This window comes from Eleutherodactylus coqui, chromosome 3, assembly GCF_035609145.1.
Source record: "Eleutherodactylus coqui strain aEleCoq1 chromosome 3, aEleCoq1.hap1, whole genome shotgun sequence".
Lineage (NCBI taxonomy): Eukaryota > Metazoa > Chordata > Amphibia > Anura > Eleutherodactylidae > Eleutherodactylus > Eleutherodactylus coqui.
Genome location: NC_089839.1, coordinates 114,903,598 through 114,921,107, shown reverse-complemented (window position 1 = coordinate 114,921,107; position 17,510 = coordinate 114,903,598). Strand labels below are relative to the sequence as shown.

The 17,510-nt window shown below is 42.5% G+C and overlaps 1 protein-coding gene across 1 annotated transcript in view; it reads left to right on the top strand.

Annotated features, from left to right (window-relative positions):
* Nucleotides 1-17,510, top strand: part of IGF2R (insulin like growth factor 2 receptor) — a 167,433-nt gene that overhangs the window by 104,695 nt on the left and 45,228 nt on the right. The window contains exons 26-34 of the mRNA XM_066595978.1: nt 5,029-5,116; nt 5,819-6,028; nt 8,994-9,124; nt 11,609-11,706; nt 12,735-12,865; nt 13,042-13,238; nt 13,333-13,459; nt 14,594-14,716; nt 15,426-15,688. Of these exons, the coding sequence (XP_066452075.1) occupies nt 5,029-5,116; nt 5,819-6,028; nt 8,994-9,124; nt 11,609-11,706; nt 12,735-12,865; nt 13,042-13,238; nt 13,333-13,459; nt 14,594-14,716; nt 15,426-15,688 (1,368 nt within the window). The remainder of the gene's footprint in view (nt 1-5,028; nt 5,117-5,818; nt 6,029-8,993; nt 9,125-11,608; nt 11,707-12,734; nt 12,866-13,041; nt 13,239-13,332; nt 13,460-14,593; nt 14,717-15,425; nt 15,689-17,510) is intronic.

The window sequence follows — 17,510 nt, the reverse complement described above, 5'->3', positions numbered from 1 at the left end:
TTTACCCACTTACACACGTTTTCGCCCAGTCCGAGCTGCCTCATTTTGTATATTAGCCTATTATGTGGCACGGTGTCAAACGCTTTAGAGTAGTCCAGATATACGAGATCAATAGATTCTCCCTGGTCCAGTTTAGAGCTTACTTCATCGTAGAAACTGATCAGATTTGTCTGACATGAGTGACCCTTCATGAACCCATGCTGGTGAGGAGTTATTCCCTTATTCTCCTTGAGGTACTCATCGATGGCGTCTCTCAGAATCCCCTCGAAAATTTTTCCCGTTACTGAAGTGAGACTTACTGGCCTGTAGTTACCAGGCTCACTTTTGCTCCCTTTTTTGTAAATTGGAACCACGTTGGCAATGCGCCAATCCAATGGTACTACACCGGTCTTGATAGTGTCTAGAAATATTAGGTATAGCGGCCTAGCTATCTCATCACTTAGTTCCCTTAGTATCCTTGGGTGTAATCCATCTGGGCCCGGCGATTTATCAATTTTAGTCTTCTTTAGTCGCTTCCGCACCTCCTCCTGCGTTAGGTATGAGATATTTTGTGAGGAGTTCATTTTATTCCCCTGCATCTTGTGTGGCATTTCCTTTTCGTTTGTGAATACACTTGAGAAGAAACTGTTTAGTAGATTTGCTTTCCCTTCGTCATCATCAATGATTTCTCCTGCATTATTTTTTAAAGGGCCAGTGCTCTCCCTGCAAATCCTTTTGCTGTTAAAGGGGTTGTCTCGCGGCAAACCTCAAAATTTTACCTTACCCCATTCCCCCTGTCACCCCCCCTGGCATAAAATAGCAAAGTAAAGCGGTTTTTAAGCCGCTTGCTACTTACCGATCCGACGAAATAAGGACTTTAAAAAATCTTCTCCCAAGATGGCCGCCGGTCCTTTCCCAGGGATGCGCTGCGGTTTTCTCCCATGGTGCACCGTGGGTCTTCTCCCATGGTGCACCATGGGCTCTGTGCGTTCCATTGCCGATTCCAGCCTCCTGATTGGCTGGAATCGGCACACGTGACGGGGCAGAGCTACGTGATGACGCGTAGAAGGGGGCGGAGCCAGAACGCCGCTCGTGCCTGGACCGAGCAGAAGGGGAGAAGACCGCACAGCGCAAGCGCGTCTAAAAAAGCAAGAAGACATCAGAATTAGACGGATCCATGGCGACGGGGACGCTAGCAACGGAGCAGATAAGTGAATGACTTCTGTATGGCTCATATTTAATGCACGATGTACATTACAAAGTGCATTAATATGGCCATACAGAAGAGTATAACCCCACTTGCTGCCGTGAGACAACCCCTTTAATATAGTTGAAAAATAGCTTCGGGTTGTTTTTGCTCTCTTTGGCGATCCGTCTTTCTGCTTCCTCCTTGGCAGTTTTGATCTTATCTTTGCATATTTTGTTTTTTTCCCTGTATGATTTTAGCGCTTCTTCGCTGCCTTCTTGCTTTAGTAGTTTGAACGCTTTCTTTTTTTCGATTATTGCCCCTCTTACCATCTTGTCGAGCCACATTGGTTTCCTTTTAGTTGAGTTTCTTTTATTTTTAATGGGAATGAACTGCTCATATGAAGTGATTTAGGATCCTTTTGAACTTTTCCCATTTGTCCTCCGTACTGGCATTTTTGAGGATGTTGTCCCAATTAATGTTACCGATGGTAGTTCTAAGCTCATCAAATTTTGCTTTACTAAAGTTTAGTTTCTTTGTCGCTCCCTGATAAGGCTTCCTATTGATTGACAGCTGGAAGTTGATTATATTATGGTCACTGTTCCCCAAGTGCCCCTCAACCTGCACCCCCTTTATACGTTCCGGTTTGTTGGTTAGTACTAGGTCCAGAATGGCCCTCCCTCTTGTTGGTTCCTGCACAAGTTGGTTCAGGTAATTGTCTTTAATTACTCTCAAGAACTTATCACCCCTGTGAGATGTGCAGGTTTCCTTCTCACATGTTATATCTGGATAATTAAAGTCCCCCATGATAATTACTTCGTTGCGCTTTGACACCTCTTCTATCTGCCTTACTAGTAAGTTTTCAGTTTTTTCTGTTGCTTTTGGTGGTCTATAGAAGACCCCTATCAGGACTTTGTTATTTTTTCCTCCCTGTATTTCTACCCACAGAGATTCCACCTGTTCGTTTCCTACCCCATATCCTCCCGTAGCCTCGGCTTCAAGTTCGATTTGACGTACAGACATACCCCTCCCCCTTTCTGGTTCTTTCGGTCTCTTCTGAAGAGATTGTACCCCTGCAAATTCACCGCCCAATAGCACTTATCATCAAGCCATGTTTCCATAATTCCAACTATATCATAATTTTCATCAGTCATTCTCGTTTCAAGCTCACCCACTTTACCAATCAGTCTTCGTGCATTCGTGGTCATACAATTTATATCATTTTTTTTGTTTTTTAAATTTGTTTTGTTGCTATTCGTACTTATGGCTGATCTATCAGTTCTAACTGTACTAACCCCACCCCCAGCTCAACCCCCATTCCTTTTGCTTGGACCCGGATCGCTAGTTACACTGGCTACCCCACTATTTCTCATTTTACCCTCCCCCCCAGTCCCTAGTTTAAACACTTCTCCAGCCTTCTAGCTATCTTATCCCCCAGCACAGCTGCACCCTCCCCATTAAGATGCAGCCCATCCCTACGGTAGAGCCTGTAGCCGACAGCAAAGTCAGCCCAGTTCTCCAAGAACCCAAATCCCTCCTTCTTACACCAACTCCGGAGCCACTTGTTCACCTCCCTAAGATCCTGCTGCCTTTCTAGTGTGGCTTTAGGTACAGGTAGTATTTCTGAGAAAACTACCCTGGAGGTCCTCTCCCTGAGCTTGGACCCTAGGTCCCTGAAATCATTTTTGAGGGCCCTCCATTGACCTCTAACTTGTTCATTGGTGCCAACGTGCACCATGACTGCTGGATCCTCACCAGCCCCTCCCAGTAATCTGTCAATCCGATCCGCAATGTGTCGAACTCGAGCGCCAGGAAGACAACACACCGTTCGACGATCCCAGTCTTTATGGCAGATTGCCCTATCTGTCCCCCTAATAATTGAGTCCCCCACCACTAGGACCTGTCTAGCCTGCCCTGCACTCCCCGTCCCCGTCTCACCAGAGCAGTCATCCCCCTGGCATTCAGAGGGCATGTAGTGCTGCAACGGTCCTGGCTCTGTAATGGCATCGCCCTCATCTGCCAACGTTGCAGACATGTTGGGTTGTGCCAGTTCAGGACCAGCCTCCCTGGATCTATTCCCTCTACGCCTCCTTCTATCTGTCACCCAGCTTACTGCCTGCTCCCCCTGTTCTTCCGTACTACCATCCGCCCCCGCCTCTACCCCAGCGAGTGTCTGCTCAGTGAGCAGCAAGTGTAGCCAGTTGCTCATTTAGATCCAGAATTTGGGCTTCTAAATGTGCGACGTACACGCATCTTGCGCAACAGTATGCACCCTCGATCAGCTGATCAAGGACTGCATACATTGCACAAATAGCACACTGGATGACATTGCCAGGCATGGAGCTCATCCTAATGGGGATCTACAATTTACTTGTGGAAGTAGTGAAGATAGACTTGTTCACACTCCGCTCACACGCTACCGCCTCCGCTCAACCGCTCACGCGCTGCTGCAACCGCTCACAGAAGACACACACAGAAGATCGCTTCAGATACACAGAAGACACACAGTTTGCTCACAAACACACACAGAAGATACTTATCGGCTCCTCCACTCCTCCTGGTGACGTCACCCGCACTCCCGGCAGCCGCTCACTCTGCCCTCCTGTCTCAGCTGCTCTGCTGCTCCGTTCTGGTCCCCTTCGCTGCTGCTGGCGCTGGAATCCTGGTGGCCTCTTGGCGCCGGCTACTGCTCTGCTCTGCTCCGGTCTCACCTTACTGCCCCCACACCTGCTTTGGCGCCGGTATCGGCTGCTGCGCTGCTCCGATGTCCCCTTCAGCCCCCCGCTCGTGCCTCTGTCTCGGCGCGCTGCTCCTGGTGTCTGTCGTCACTTCCGTCTGACGTCACATCAGTATCTCCGAGAAGGCTCACTCGGGGTGTGCCAAACTGTAGACTTTTAACCCCTTAGTGATGGCCAGCATACCTTTTTACTGACTTCACTAATGGGCTTTTAACCTGCGCATATATCTTTCTAAGGCTGTGGCTTACCTGACTATTGACAGCCAGGCTCATGCTGTAACCGCCAGAAGAATAGACTGCTCAGATCCTGGCATTTCAACCCCTTACGTGCCACAATCAATAGCAACTGCAGCATATATGCAGATGACAGGGGAGGGGGAATTCTTTGTCACCCATTGACACCCCACAGTGTTGTTGCAAGGTACCATTGAGTTCTCATGGCAGCTGGAAGCTTAAGAAACACCTCCATGTCTGCTTTGTAACTCGACCTATACGATCCAGTTCAAAAAATACCTATAAAATCCCAGTTTAAATGGATAAAATGTAAAAGAAATTTTTTGAAAAGCAGCACATAACAGGTATTGCCATGTTTGTAGCAACTCTGACAATGAAAATCATTTATTTATTGCTACATTGATTGACATCTGAGCGCTGCCTGTGATTAGCTGAACGCTGTGACCAATCACAGGCAGCGCTCAGCTGTCATTCAATGAATGGCTGAGCGCTGCCTATGATTGGCTGAGCGCTCAGCCAATCAGACGCAGCCGTTTCAGCAGCCGGGGATTTTAAATCCCTGACTGCTGAAGGAACTTCATTACAGTAATGGGACCAAAGTGGCTAGATGCGCCTGAGCCCCGGCAGCAGCGAAGAGGTAAGTATAGATTTTTAAAAAAAATTATTTTCATTCGAGTACAGATAAGTCCCCTACTTGCGAACCTTCGAGTTACAAACTTCGCAAGTTACGAACAATCTGTCCTGTACAGTATGATGTAATGCTATGGGGGGGGGGCTTTTTCAGCATATAAAAATGTGCTGAAAAAGTCGGCTTATACATGAGTATATATGGTATGTTAATTCCTAGATTCTAGTTTATTTTTACCATTTATTGGGATTTCTTTTTCAACAGGGGTCTCCTGTGTTCCAAGAGCAAGATGGCTGTGAATATGTTTTCTTATGGAGAACCTCTGAGGCTTGTCCTGTTGCTAGAGCAGAAGGTAGGAGAAGAACTAGTTCATGCCAGAAGATGTCCAACTTTTCCTTTTCAGCTCTGTTTTTTGCAAGATGAAGATTATGGCATGTTACAGAGTTACTCTGCCCCTTTTTTTAGACCTCATTAAATGCCCCAAAGTTTATAGCTACGGTCTTTTTGACTGCAGTCATATATACTGTATCATTTCTATTCTTAGTTTTAAAACAAATGAATATAATTTTCTTCTGGTAGAAATCTTTTTGGGAATTCTTGGTTTTGGGCATGCAGTGTAGAACTTGGCCATGCCTATATTTAAGCTGAAAGGCATACCAATATCATTATTACTGTTAATGGAGATTTCCATATACCACATATTGCACATAGGAAGATGGAATAATGCCTATACAGCGCCACCTATTCGATTGCAGCATTCCTGCAAGTCAATGTCAGACTTTTAAAAAAAAAAAAAAAAAATAAAGCCTTATAAAAACAACTGGAAATGGTGAGCCAAAGCTAGAATAACCATACACAGATGGCTGTTTCGGGGTGATCACCTGGGGTTATAGATGGAACGCCAGTTACCAGCATTAGAGTACATGCATAAACCGGTTTCCAACCATATGTTAAAGATCTATTTCTTATTGTCAGCCATATATTATGTACAGATGTAATACCTGTAGTGTCAAAGTTTTTCTCCATATTAAGGGATGAGGTCTGCTTTATACAGGTGACAACTGCCAAGTTAAAGACCCAAAGTATGATTATGTTTATGACCTACGGACACTTGGAGAAAAGGTTGTAGAAGTGGTGGATGGTCAATATAATTACCAATTGAAAGTCTGTGGGGAAATTCATGGATCTGAGTGTTCGTCCCAGGCACCCGCAGGATCAACAGTGTCATCCTGTCAAATGAACGCAAAGAAGGGAATACTAGCAGGTATGTTTTGAGAAATCGGACACATCCGACATAATCGCACAAATAGGTCATGGTTCCCTCAGGTTACATTCACATCTGCGTTTTGCCTGTGTCATAATTCCGTGTGTCTGTTACGTTACCGGAATTAAAACTGAAAAGAACGGAAGCATTTTTCTCTCCATGGATTTCAATTGGTTTTCGAAAAAAGGAAGGCTTACTATTTTTGCTTTCATTACGTTTTTGCTTTCTGCCTTTTTAACTAGAGGAATAGCTGCGTTATTTGTTCAGTTAAAAAACAGAATCCCAACGGCGTAGGACCTATTCAAATCCCCACATATGCTAAATCCTGCAAGATCCCAATGTTCAGCTGCTCCATCAGCAAAGTCAAAAGCATTGGCAAGAGACCGCACCCCTATTTTTATTGCTCAGTTAAATGGAAGAGAGAAAGACAGAATTATAACTAAATGGCAAATACAGATGTGAATATGGCATTAAAGGATAGCTCCAGGCTTAAAATACTCTCAGTTTTGCTATTTAAAGAGTAGTTTCACACATAGTGGCCCTTTCTGTCGAGTTTTCGTAATTCCTCATATTCTTTCCAGAGTTTTAAAAAACAACAAAACTTCACTTTTTTTTTTTACTTGCAGCATGCCCTAGGTGTGGCTCCTTTCAACTCCCCTACCCCTTTTTATGTTTTTTTCTGATGGGCTTCTCTTATTAGACTATAGAAGTGATGGAGAAGCTTTTACAGACCAAGTGCCCACACTGCAACCCAAAACCCACTTATTTATCGCAAAGTGCCAACACATCATGACGTATGATTTTACCTCCGTTGTTGTAAAAAGGGCAGGGCTTTTTCAAAGGACAGGGTGCAGATTTTGACTGCTTTTTGGATGCGGAAATGCTGCGGAATTTGCCATGGAAAATTCCGTTGAGAACATTCTGCAGCATTTCTGCCAAGTGTAAACATACCTTAGTAGTAATAATGACCCCACAGTGGTTTCAGTAGCAATATTATCCCCCAAAGTGGCCTTAGCAGTAATAGTGACCTCCACAGTAGCCCCAATAGTTTCAATAGTAAGTTTCCCCCACAGTTGCCTCTGTAGTAATAGTGACCAACCCCCCCCCTCCCCCAGTAGCCCGAGTGGTAATAGTGCCCCCCCACCCCCCACAGTAGCCCGTATAGTAATAGTGATCCCCACAGTGGTCTCAATAGGAAGTGGGGTCCCCACAGTGGTCTCAGTAGGAAGTGTGGTCCCCACAGTGGTCTCGTTAGTGTCCCCCTTAGGACTTATAGGGTAACCCACTCTTGCCCCAGTAGTAATGGTGACCCCCCCCACCCCTTCCCCATCCACAAACACAGCGGTCCCAGTCTGAGGAGGATCCCGGGTGCACCCCGGACAATATTCACTACTGTGGTAAGTGGCTGCTGGTGCGCGTGCCAGCAGGGAGGGGGCGCCGCGTACTGACTCTGGTATGTGTGCCATAGGTTCACCATCTCTGGACTATAGTAACACACATTAAAAAATGTATTGAAAAACCCCAAAAAGACAAAGTATAGTATTTGATTAACATGCCAGACTAAATGCTCCCGAGAAACTAAATGAAGTGTTAAAATTTTTACCCATAAAATCGTGCCTTTGTCTGAGGTGTGAGATGTCTAAAAAAACTGCACCTCCACATGTAATGTGTTATTGTACAGGGCAGATTGAAGTGTCGCTTAGCCTCCTTTTACAGGGGCCGAGGATCAATCTGCTGTAACAAAGCGTGTGGGTTGGCTCTTGTTCATATATGACAGAGACAAACGATTGTTAGTACACTCGTTCTTACTCCAACAGCTGTCCTGGTCAGTTGCGTGTCTCCATGTTCACATTGGCAGATGGACCGCCAACGAGTGGTCAACCTGATTGAGCACTAGAATGGAGTTGTAGGGCCGAAGCATAATCTGCCTAAGAGGCCAGTTTCACACAAGCTTAACCCTTTCCAATCCAATTTCCCGGCCACCTTCACACTCCCCTGCTTATTTATTTTGGGTGGGAAAGCTTGTTGTGGATGCCTTGGAACTGCTGAACAGAAACACACAAAAATGACCTGTCATGAAAATGTTATTAGCAATTTTTTGAAAATTAAAGGTGAGTTATGAGTGTTTCACATCAGGAAGATCATTTGTAATAATCCTGTAAATGTATGTATATTAATATAACATTTTATATAATACTCTGTCTATTGATCCATCTAGCTCTGTAATACAGTGCTATACAGAGGCATCCTATAACTGCACACAATGTGTATAGCATATGTTTCTAACACTATCAGAACTCTCTTCTGCATAGTGTTAAAAACATGTGGTTGACCTCGCCCGACATGAAAAACTATACAGGGAAATCTCAATGTCGGACGACTTCCTACACTGGATTGGAAAGGGTTAATACGGACAAGTCTTCATCTGACTGCACATATCTTGACCTGAACTCTGAGCATCATAGGAATCTATGATGGTCTGACTTTGGGTCAGGATACTTTGGGTCGAGCCAGGACCGTTGTACGATTACGGCTGCATAAATGCACTCGTAATATGCTCTTGTGAAGGTGGCCATAATGTAATTGTCAGTTCTCTTATATTTAATTTTTTTTCTTTTTAGCTTTATTTTAAAAAATGGCTAGGCTGAATTAGGCAGTAATGGATAGTTTGTAAAGATCTATCTGGCTTTTAACCTTAGAAAATTCCATAAATGTCTGATAGTTTTCCATTTCACGGTCGGTACAATATGTGACTCTGATCCACCAGATGGGAATCCTGCCACATCCAGACAGATCTGATTGGAGAGGTGGTCATGTAAACTTGTGGCTTCCTCCTTTCAGGTCTATGGAAGCTACAGAAACCTGACCTAGCCAATCTGTGAGCTCTTCTCACTGTTTTTCAAAAGTGGTGTTCCCTTTTGACATTAGTTCAATTTACCTAATACATTGCTTTTATCGTTGTTAGGTTTGACCAATCAAAAGCTTGTATATGAAGATGGAATTATTATGCTAAATTACACCGGAGGAGCAATCTGCCACAATAAATATAATCGTTCGACTCTTATAATATTTCACTGTGACAAGACCGAAGGAAAGGTTTGTGTAATCGTGGAAGCCTTGTTGTCTAGTGGAGGAACAGAAAACAGATAAAGATTGTGGTTTTTCCATGTTTATATGGACAAATCACACTTATTTTTATGGGCTGTAAAGTGTTTGTAAAAGTTGCTTTAACAGTAGCAATGGAGGTATTATGGAACTTGTTAATATTCTATACACTTACCTGATCATAGGCGTAGGAGGAGAAGGTACAGAAACAGAACAGTGCCCTGTGATGTCTCTTCAACTTTCTGCAACCCAATATACAGGGGGCGGACAAAAATATAGAAACGCTGTACAAATTGCATGCCTTGAGTTCCATGGAATTACAAATCCAATTTTAATAAGACCTGTAGAGACCAATTTTAAGTGGAGGTAATATGACAGAGATGCTACCGGCCAGAAGTGAACATCTGCTCGAGCAATAAGGTTCCGTTGCTCAGGGCTTTGAGCCAGTTAGCTGCTGTTACCAGCTGGCTCCCAAAACCACCTAGAGCAGAGCAAGAGGTGAAATAAGCACAAATTTGGCAGAAAACTCTCAGCCAAGCAGGGTGTCACGGATAGGGAGGCGATGGGGAAATTGCTCTAACCGTTGCGTTTAATCTGTCATAGCTAGAGTGATCGGGCTCTGCCATCTATTGTGCAAACTGTGTTTTAAAAAGTTGTACCTCTTAGCAAAGCAATTTGCAAAATAGTTTAATTATGAAACTATAAGATAGATAGGTTTTAGTAGGTCAATTTGTGAGGAAGCCGCTTATAACCTATCTACGAAGAGGTTCACCAATTTTAATTTTGGCCCCCAATTAATGCCGAGTTGTGCAGACCTGGTTTAAACACTACAGTGCCCTCTCTGTCTTGGTTTTCATTTTGCATGTAAGAAAATTGTATGGGGACAGAAACCAGAACAGAGCCATAGGGGTGAATATGGGACCCCTTTGGTCCATCTCGCATAATTTCTGCCCCTGTCAGTCTCTTTTTGAAAACCAAATAAAAACTGTTTTTTTCCCTTTTTTTTTTTTTTAGTCTTACATCATTAGTAATGCACAGGTCAACAAATGCAACAAAGTGGGAAAGGGAACAGATGATGGGTGGGGTGGGAAGGAGAGAGGCACTTCCTTGTGGGGCACATTGCCCTGTAGAAGTGAAAGGCAAATATGCGTTAAGTTAAGACCTGTGTGCTTATCTTAGATTGGGAGTCCTTTCTGCTTACTCTGAAATAATAAAGTCCAGGGTTCCCAATTTTTCTTTAACTTAGTCACTCTATTCTGCTGAAACGCGGTTAGTTCCTCATAGGAGAAATTCAGATCTAGGGTGTCTTCTAATTCCTCAACTTTGGGGATCAGTGTGGTGACCTCCACTTTTTGGCAATCAGAAGTCTCGCAACATGAAATATATGGGAAGTGACTACTCTATGTGAGTTAGTAGACTTTCTTTATTTAGCAAGAGTCGTGCCATTTCAGGGGTAAGCCGAACGTTGGCTATGTGCAGTCTGGAGAGCAGCCAGTGAACCTGATTCCAAAAAGCAGACCGCATGGAGCATGACCAAAATATATGGAGGATGGAGTAAACCACATTCAGGGGAAGAATTTTTCCTCATCTGGGAAAGACGCACGAGTGTGTATTACCACCTGTTTAATAGCTTCTGTACTGTTCCCAGTGAGAAACTGAGGCAGTTGAATCTATATGCCCATTTTAGTGCCTTGTCTTATGCCGTAATGGGGAACATTTTGTTAAGATCTTTTTTCCAATTTAGGAATTGCATTGTTTTTTCAGTTTGTTTGTGTCTGTGAGCAGGCGATAGAGGGAGTTCGTAAGTTTTTGGTTTTTTTTTATGCGTGACTTGATTAGGTTGCAGGAGCTCCCCCAGTAGCCCTGGTATGGCTGTGGAGGTTTTATTGTTGGTTTTTATTTAGCTGCTGATTTGAATGTATGTGTATATTACTGAGTCTCAGACACCGAATCAATCTTTCACTTGGGAAGAGGGGATGACCACGGTTCCCCTGACATATATCTTTTATTGTCCTCTCATGTCCTTGGGACCACCTTTTTCGACAGAAGTTCGGCATCAGCGAGGTCAGACTGTATAGAGAGAGCGAGAGATGGGTCCTCACAGATGCAGATGTGCTCGGTGAGATACAAATTGTACTCCACACCCGAATTTTAGCAGCTACTCCCCCCGAGCCACCAGCTGCAGAGCAGAGTCCAATCACCGATGCCAGGAGGACAGTCGGCCAATTTTTAGTGTGTGAAGATTCTAGTTTAAGCCAGGATTTGTTTGCATCCGCACAGCACCAGTGTTTAATTAGGTCTAATAAGAAGGCATTGTGACTGTGCTTGTCAGTCTTTTTTAATCTGGACAGAAGAGCACCATTTTTGCCACTAGTTCATAGTAGTGAAGCTGCCGAGCTGCGGTCTATGGAGGTAGGACTGGGAGTATAAATTCAGATATCTTTAAAATTGATCTCTTTTTATCTTCAATTTCAGCCTGTATTTTTAAAAGAGACTCCAGATTGCATATACAAGTTCCAATGGCGTACACCGCTGGCCTGTCTACCTTACAAACCCATTGACTGCTCCTTCAAGTAAGATTTTGTTGTTGTCAGCGCACTATTATCATTTCATGCTTTGCATTTTTCTGGGTCATGATTTTCAAATTTCTTATTGGTGACTGAACTCATTCAAGTTTACTAACTCTCTAATGCCCGTAGTACATAAACCCTTTATGTGCCTTATCCCACATCCCATTGGCATACTTGCAGAGAACTAGTTCATGGGGCAGAATTACAGAAGCTTGAGGATTTTGCTGCCCGAGATAGGCTTGAGTTTACCGCTCTTGCCTCCTTTACATAGAGAACAATATACAATAGAAGAGCTACCACACTAAAATGGCATAGATTATAAAAGTATAATATAGCATAAAAGTATAATATAGCTAAGGTATTCAACAGCAAGCATGCGGTCCTAATAATATCACAATATACACTATATTTCTGTTAAGCCAACGAATTGCAGTCAACATTTGCAATTTTTGAATATCTGTATATGTCCAATCTGAAATACTCTATTGACCACTTTATTCTAGCAGTTTAATGCAATCCACATATAATATCATTAACACCCATAGTGGCTCCAGTAGTAATAGTGTCCTCTATATTGACCCCAGTAGTAATAGTGACCCTCTCTCCCCAACCTATTGGCCTCTGGCCAGGCAGCATCCCTACAGACATTCCACTCACCCAGCCTGCAGCTCCATTCCGGGGACAGCCTTTGCAGAGTCTGTGACCGCTGACCTCTCTCCTGTTTACACGCAGACACAGAGGCTGCCATTTATCTATGAATGACTGCCTGTTTACTGTAAATAGAGGCGGGGCGGCTGGATCAATCTTCCTCCATTCACTGAGCAATCATTGCTTCCTTGTGAAAACACAGAACTGATTATCGGTGGGACGACTGTCACCTCTGCGCCCAACAATCATGCTGCGTAAAAGGGCCCTGAGTAGTTTTGATTAATGTCATTCTGTTGATGCCTTGTGCTTTTTATTACATTACAGAATATGATTTTGTTGCAATGTTTTTTATTTTTCGCATTGTTTGTTGCATATCTTTCTAGGGACAATCTTGGAAAGTCATACGATCTGTCACCGTTGTCACATTATGATGAAAACTGGGAAGCAGATTCTCCAACTGATCCAAACGCCAAATACCACATAAATGTATGCAGACCTCTAGTGCCAGAGACGGGTAAGACTTTTTATGTATTCTTAATAGGCTCAGCATGCCATATTATTTGGCACATATGAAAATTACTTCTAGACAGAATGGGTTAACTGATGTCTGATATCTTTTCAAGTGAAGATGTTCTCTTCTCTGTTAATGGGAAAAGATGCATAGTGTGGTTTTTGTTTCTTGGTTTCAAGGGCCCGCTTCATGCCCCCATGGTTCTGCTGCCTGTTTGTTGGAGGGGAACAAGGCTACAAATCTAGGTGAACTTGCATCCAGTCCAAGATGGGAAAATAGAGTGCCTGTGCTTGAGTATAAAAATGGAGACCGTTGCCCTGATGGTATAAGATTTAAGACGACTACAATAAGATTTATGTGTGACTTGAACACAGCGGTAAGTTATTTGCAGGTGAAATGTTTTTGGCTCACATATTGTTTCATTTTGGATACATAACAATTCTCAATTCGCCCTTTTTTTTCTTTTGTAGGCATCAAGACCTCAGTTAATCACAATGTTACAGGACTGTGACTATACTTTCCTGTGGGTCACAGCGTATGCATGTCCACTGACAGAAAGCACACATGATGAGTGTCGAGTCAGTAACCCCGCTTCAGGTATTGATATGTTGCAGATGTTTGTATTAAAGTTGCTTAAATATACAAGATTCCCTGAATCTTTTGACATTATATACTGTAGATAGTGGGATATTCAAAGTTTTTTCACAATTTTACGTTGAACATTTTTCTGAGGTTGTTTTACAATTTTTAGACGTGTTTCTTTTCACTGATTGGTGAATCTCTGACCATCTTTGCTTCTGAGAGACTCTAACTCTCTAACGTGCTCTTTTTCTACACATTCTTGTCATTTAGGGTTCCTTCACATGGCATATTTCATGCATTTAAGCTTGCAATACACAGAGAACATAACCTAATAATTGTCAATAGATTCGTACATATTTCTCAATTTTGCGTACAAAATAATAGGTCCTGCTCTAACGTTCTGCGCATTTACGCACCAAAGGTCCCCATAGAATTCTGTGCGGTGTGCGCAAATGCATGCACAATATGCTATGCAATTCAGTGAAAAAAAAGAACACACGGAACTCGCTAGGCTAAATAGCAATTTAAATCGGAGCATGTTGATCTGCTATGCACAAATAAACATGCTCTGCAAGTGCAAAAAGTACAGCCAGATACACGCGCAAAAAAAAAAGCCTTGTACACAGTCAAAGTATGTTGCGCTGCGGCATGCGCAAAAAAAAAAAAGCATACTCCAGTGTGGATGAACCCTTAGTAGAAAATTGACTCTCCAGCTGTTTTTCATTAATACCACTTACTTTTCCAGCCTCTTGTTACCGCTGTCCCAACTTTTGTGAGATGTGTTGCTGCCATCAATTTCTAAATGACTTCATTTTTTAAAATAAAATGTAGAAGTGTTTCTCCCCCCTCCTCTAATATGTGTTCGATGTTCTTTCGTGAATAATATATGGTTATATGAAATTTCCAAATCGTTACATGGTTTTTTTCCTTTACATTTTACACAGCGGACCAACTTTTGGAACTGAGGTTGTAGAACTTTACTCCTCATTTTAAGAACTGTTGCTTCCAATTTGGGTGAAAAATTATGTTTTTACATATATGATCTAACCCATGATGAGGAATTTGGACATATAGTTGATTCTATGCATAGCTAATTTTGATGCATTGTATATAAACAAGCATTGTAGCGTCTTGGCTTTACTCCCCCAGGCTATCAGTTTAATCTGGCTTCATTGACAAGCAAGGCTGGTTATCGCATTGAGGATCGGGAAAGATCAATTCAGTTAAATATTTGCAGTGATATTAACAACAGTTCATGTGGCTCTGGAGTTGGTGAGTAAACCTTTTCTTCGCAGTACAGAACATATAGTGGACAATGTATCATGCTGAAAAAGCTGCATATTTTGGTGCAAAAAAATTTGACTTAAAAAAAAAAAATTTAAATGTATGTTTTCGTGAACGAAACCTTGAAGTGTAACTTTAATCTCATTTTTTTTTCTCTTCTGTTCACGGACAGCTGCAGACCTGTTAGGAGAAGCTGCCTCTGCTCGGAAATAGTTGCATTCGTCTTTTCTTGATAGGTCTGTTGTGAGCCAGGAACAGAAAATGGCATAAGAGAGCCCAAGGAAATAGTTTTTTTTATAACTTAACAAGTGTCAGCAGCTTTGTTACCAAATTCTAATATGGACTGCTTATGTGCCAGTAATAGAGTAGAGGACTGCAGGCACTGAATAGACTACATCCTGTGCTCACTAGATCTAAGCAGCTGAACACAGATGAATAGAGGGATACGGGCATAAAACTAAATGACGGTTGTTCATTAATGACCGTGGTTAAAATATACAGCCAGTACAGTCTGAGATCTCCTATATTATATGCATTTCAGCTTTGATACATTTTACTCTATAACATACGTTAGCAGTGAGTCATCTTTGGCCAAAGAATATTTAAACTTCCAATGAAAGACTGTTTTGTATATTTTGCCGTTTGTCATCTTATATATGTATATGTTGCCCTGCTAATGGTCTTGCCTGCCATACAGGTGTGTGTGTATCACAAGGTGGAAAATATATAAATGCCGGGAAATCACAAAAGCGAATCTCTTATGTGGACCAAATGCTGAAACTCAGTTATGAAGATGGGGATCAGTGTGACAAGAACCCCCTGAAAAAACACCGTAGCATCTTTACTTTTGTATGTGCAGCAGATACGGCTGCAGGCCGTCTTCCCTCTCTGACTTCCTATATAAAGGACACCTGTACTTGGGAGTTCTCCTGGCATACGCACCTAGCCTGTGAGCAAGAGGTGTGTATGATGGCAAACCTTTTAAAGGGGGCTTAATATTAAAGGGGTATTCTTTCTAAAACAAAAAGTTACACAATTTTCAAATATACTTTAAAAAAAAAGTTGTTGTTTTGCATGGTTTTAATTCTTTAACAACACAGGACATAATTTTATGTCCTATGCATTTGTCGTTTTGTATGGAAGGTTATTAGGAGCCGATCCCGCTCCTTACAATGTTGGGTGCGAGCTGTTTCCTACAGCTGGCAACAGCCACGATCAGTGTTCACGCTGATCGCAACTGTTAACCCTTTAAGCGCCACTGTCACTTCTAACCGCAATCCCTAATTGAAGTTCAGGGGGCTCAAAAGGCAATCCACCCCCCAATGTGATTGTGATGTGCCATTTGGTTGCCATGGCAGCCTACGGTCTTCTGAAGGCCCCCAGCACTGCCATTGCTGATTGCCTGTCGAACTATACCTGTGGCTTGGCTTAATAGACTACCTATCAGATCACAGTATGATGTAATACTATGGTATTGCATTATACTGCATAAGCAATCAAATGACAAGTTCAAGTCCACTATAGGGACTAAAAAAAATAAGTAAAAATAAGTAAAATAAATAAAGTAAAAGTTAAAAAATCCAAAAAACTTTTGCAATATTTATAGTAAAATTGCAAAACATTAAAAGAAAAACAAAAAACATATTTGGTACCACTGTCTGTAGCAGCGTTACTTTGATAGTTCGGACATTATTTGTCCTGTATGATGAACGTTGGCTGAAAAAAAACTTGAAAGTTGAATTGTGCTGTTTTTTTTGTTTTTTTTGTTTGTTTGTTTGTTTTTTTGCCACCCCACCTCCAAGAAAAAAATGTAGTAAAAAGTGATCAAAAAGTCAAATGCACTCCAAAATAGTAGCAATAGAAACTACAGGACATCCTGCAAAAAATTATCTCGAACACATATAGGTCACCAGAAAAATGTAACGTTATGGTGGTGACAGAATTTTTTTGTATGAAGATATTTTGTTTTTTGAACCTAGTACAGGAAGAAAAATTATAATTTAAATTGTACTGACCCATAGTGTAAATTTATTTTTGCCGCAGTATGTACACTTTAAAAACAAGACCTGCCTAAAGATGGTTTTTCAAGTCTTTCAGATGGTACATTAAGGCCTCATGTCCACGGGGAAAATCAGGCCCGCTACGGATTCTCCATGGAGAATCTGTAGCGGGTCCCTCCTGCCCCGCGGACATGAGCGCTGAAAAGAAGAATTAATAAGAATTAACTTACCCGCAGCGGACCTGGAAGGTCTTCTCTTCTTCACGGCCGGATCTTCTTTCTTCGGCCGGCAGATGTACTCGGCACGTCAGCGGCGTGCCGCGCACATGCGCCGAGCACATCCTCCAGGCCGAAGCAAGAAGATCCAGCCGTGAAGAAAAGACCTTCCCGGTCCGCTGCGGGTAAGTTATTCTTATTTTAGGTCTCCCGCGGATCCGGACGGCTTCCATAGTCTTCAATAGAAGCCTGCAGGAGCCGTCCCCGCGGGAGACCCGCATGAAAATGGAGCATGGTCCGGATTTTTTCATGCTCCCTTTTTTAAAAAAAATCCCTTTTATTGACCATCCGCGAGGATTTATCTACCCGCGGGTGGTCAATGCATCCCTATGGGGTGCGGATCTGCGGGCGGGAGAAGAGTTAAAATCCGCTGCAGATTTTAATTCTTCCTTTGCCCGTGGACATGAGGCCTAAATAGTGTCCTTGAAAAATACAACTCATCCTGCAAAAAAACAAGACCTCAGACATCTATGTTGATGTAGAAATGAAAGTTTATGATTTTTTTTT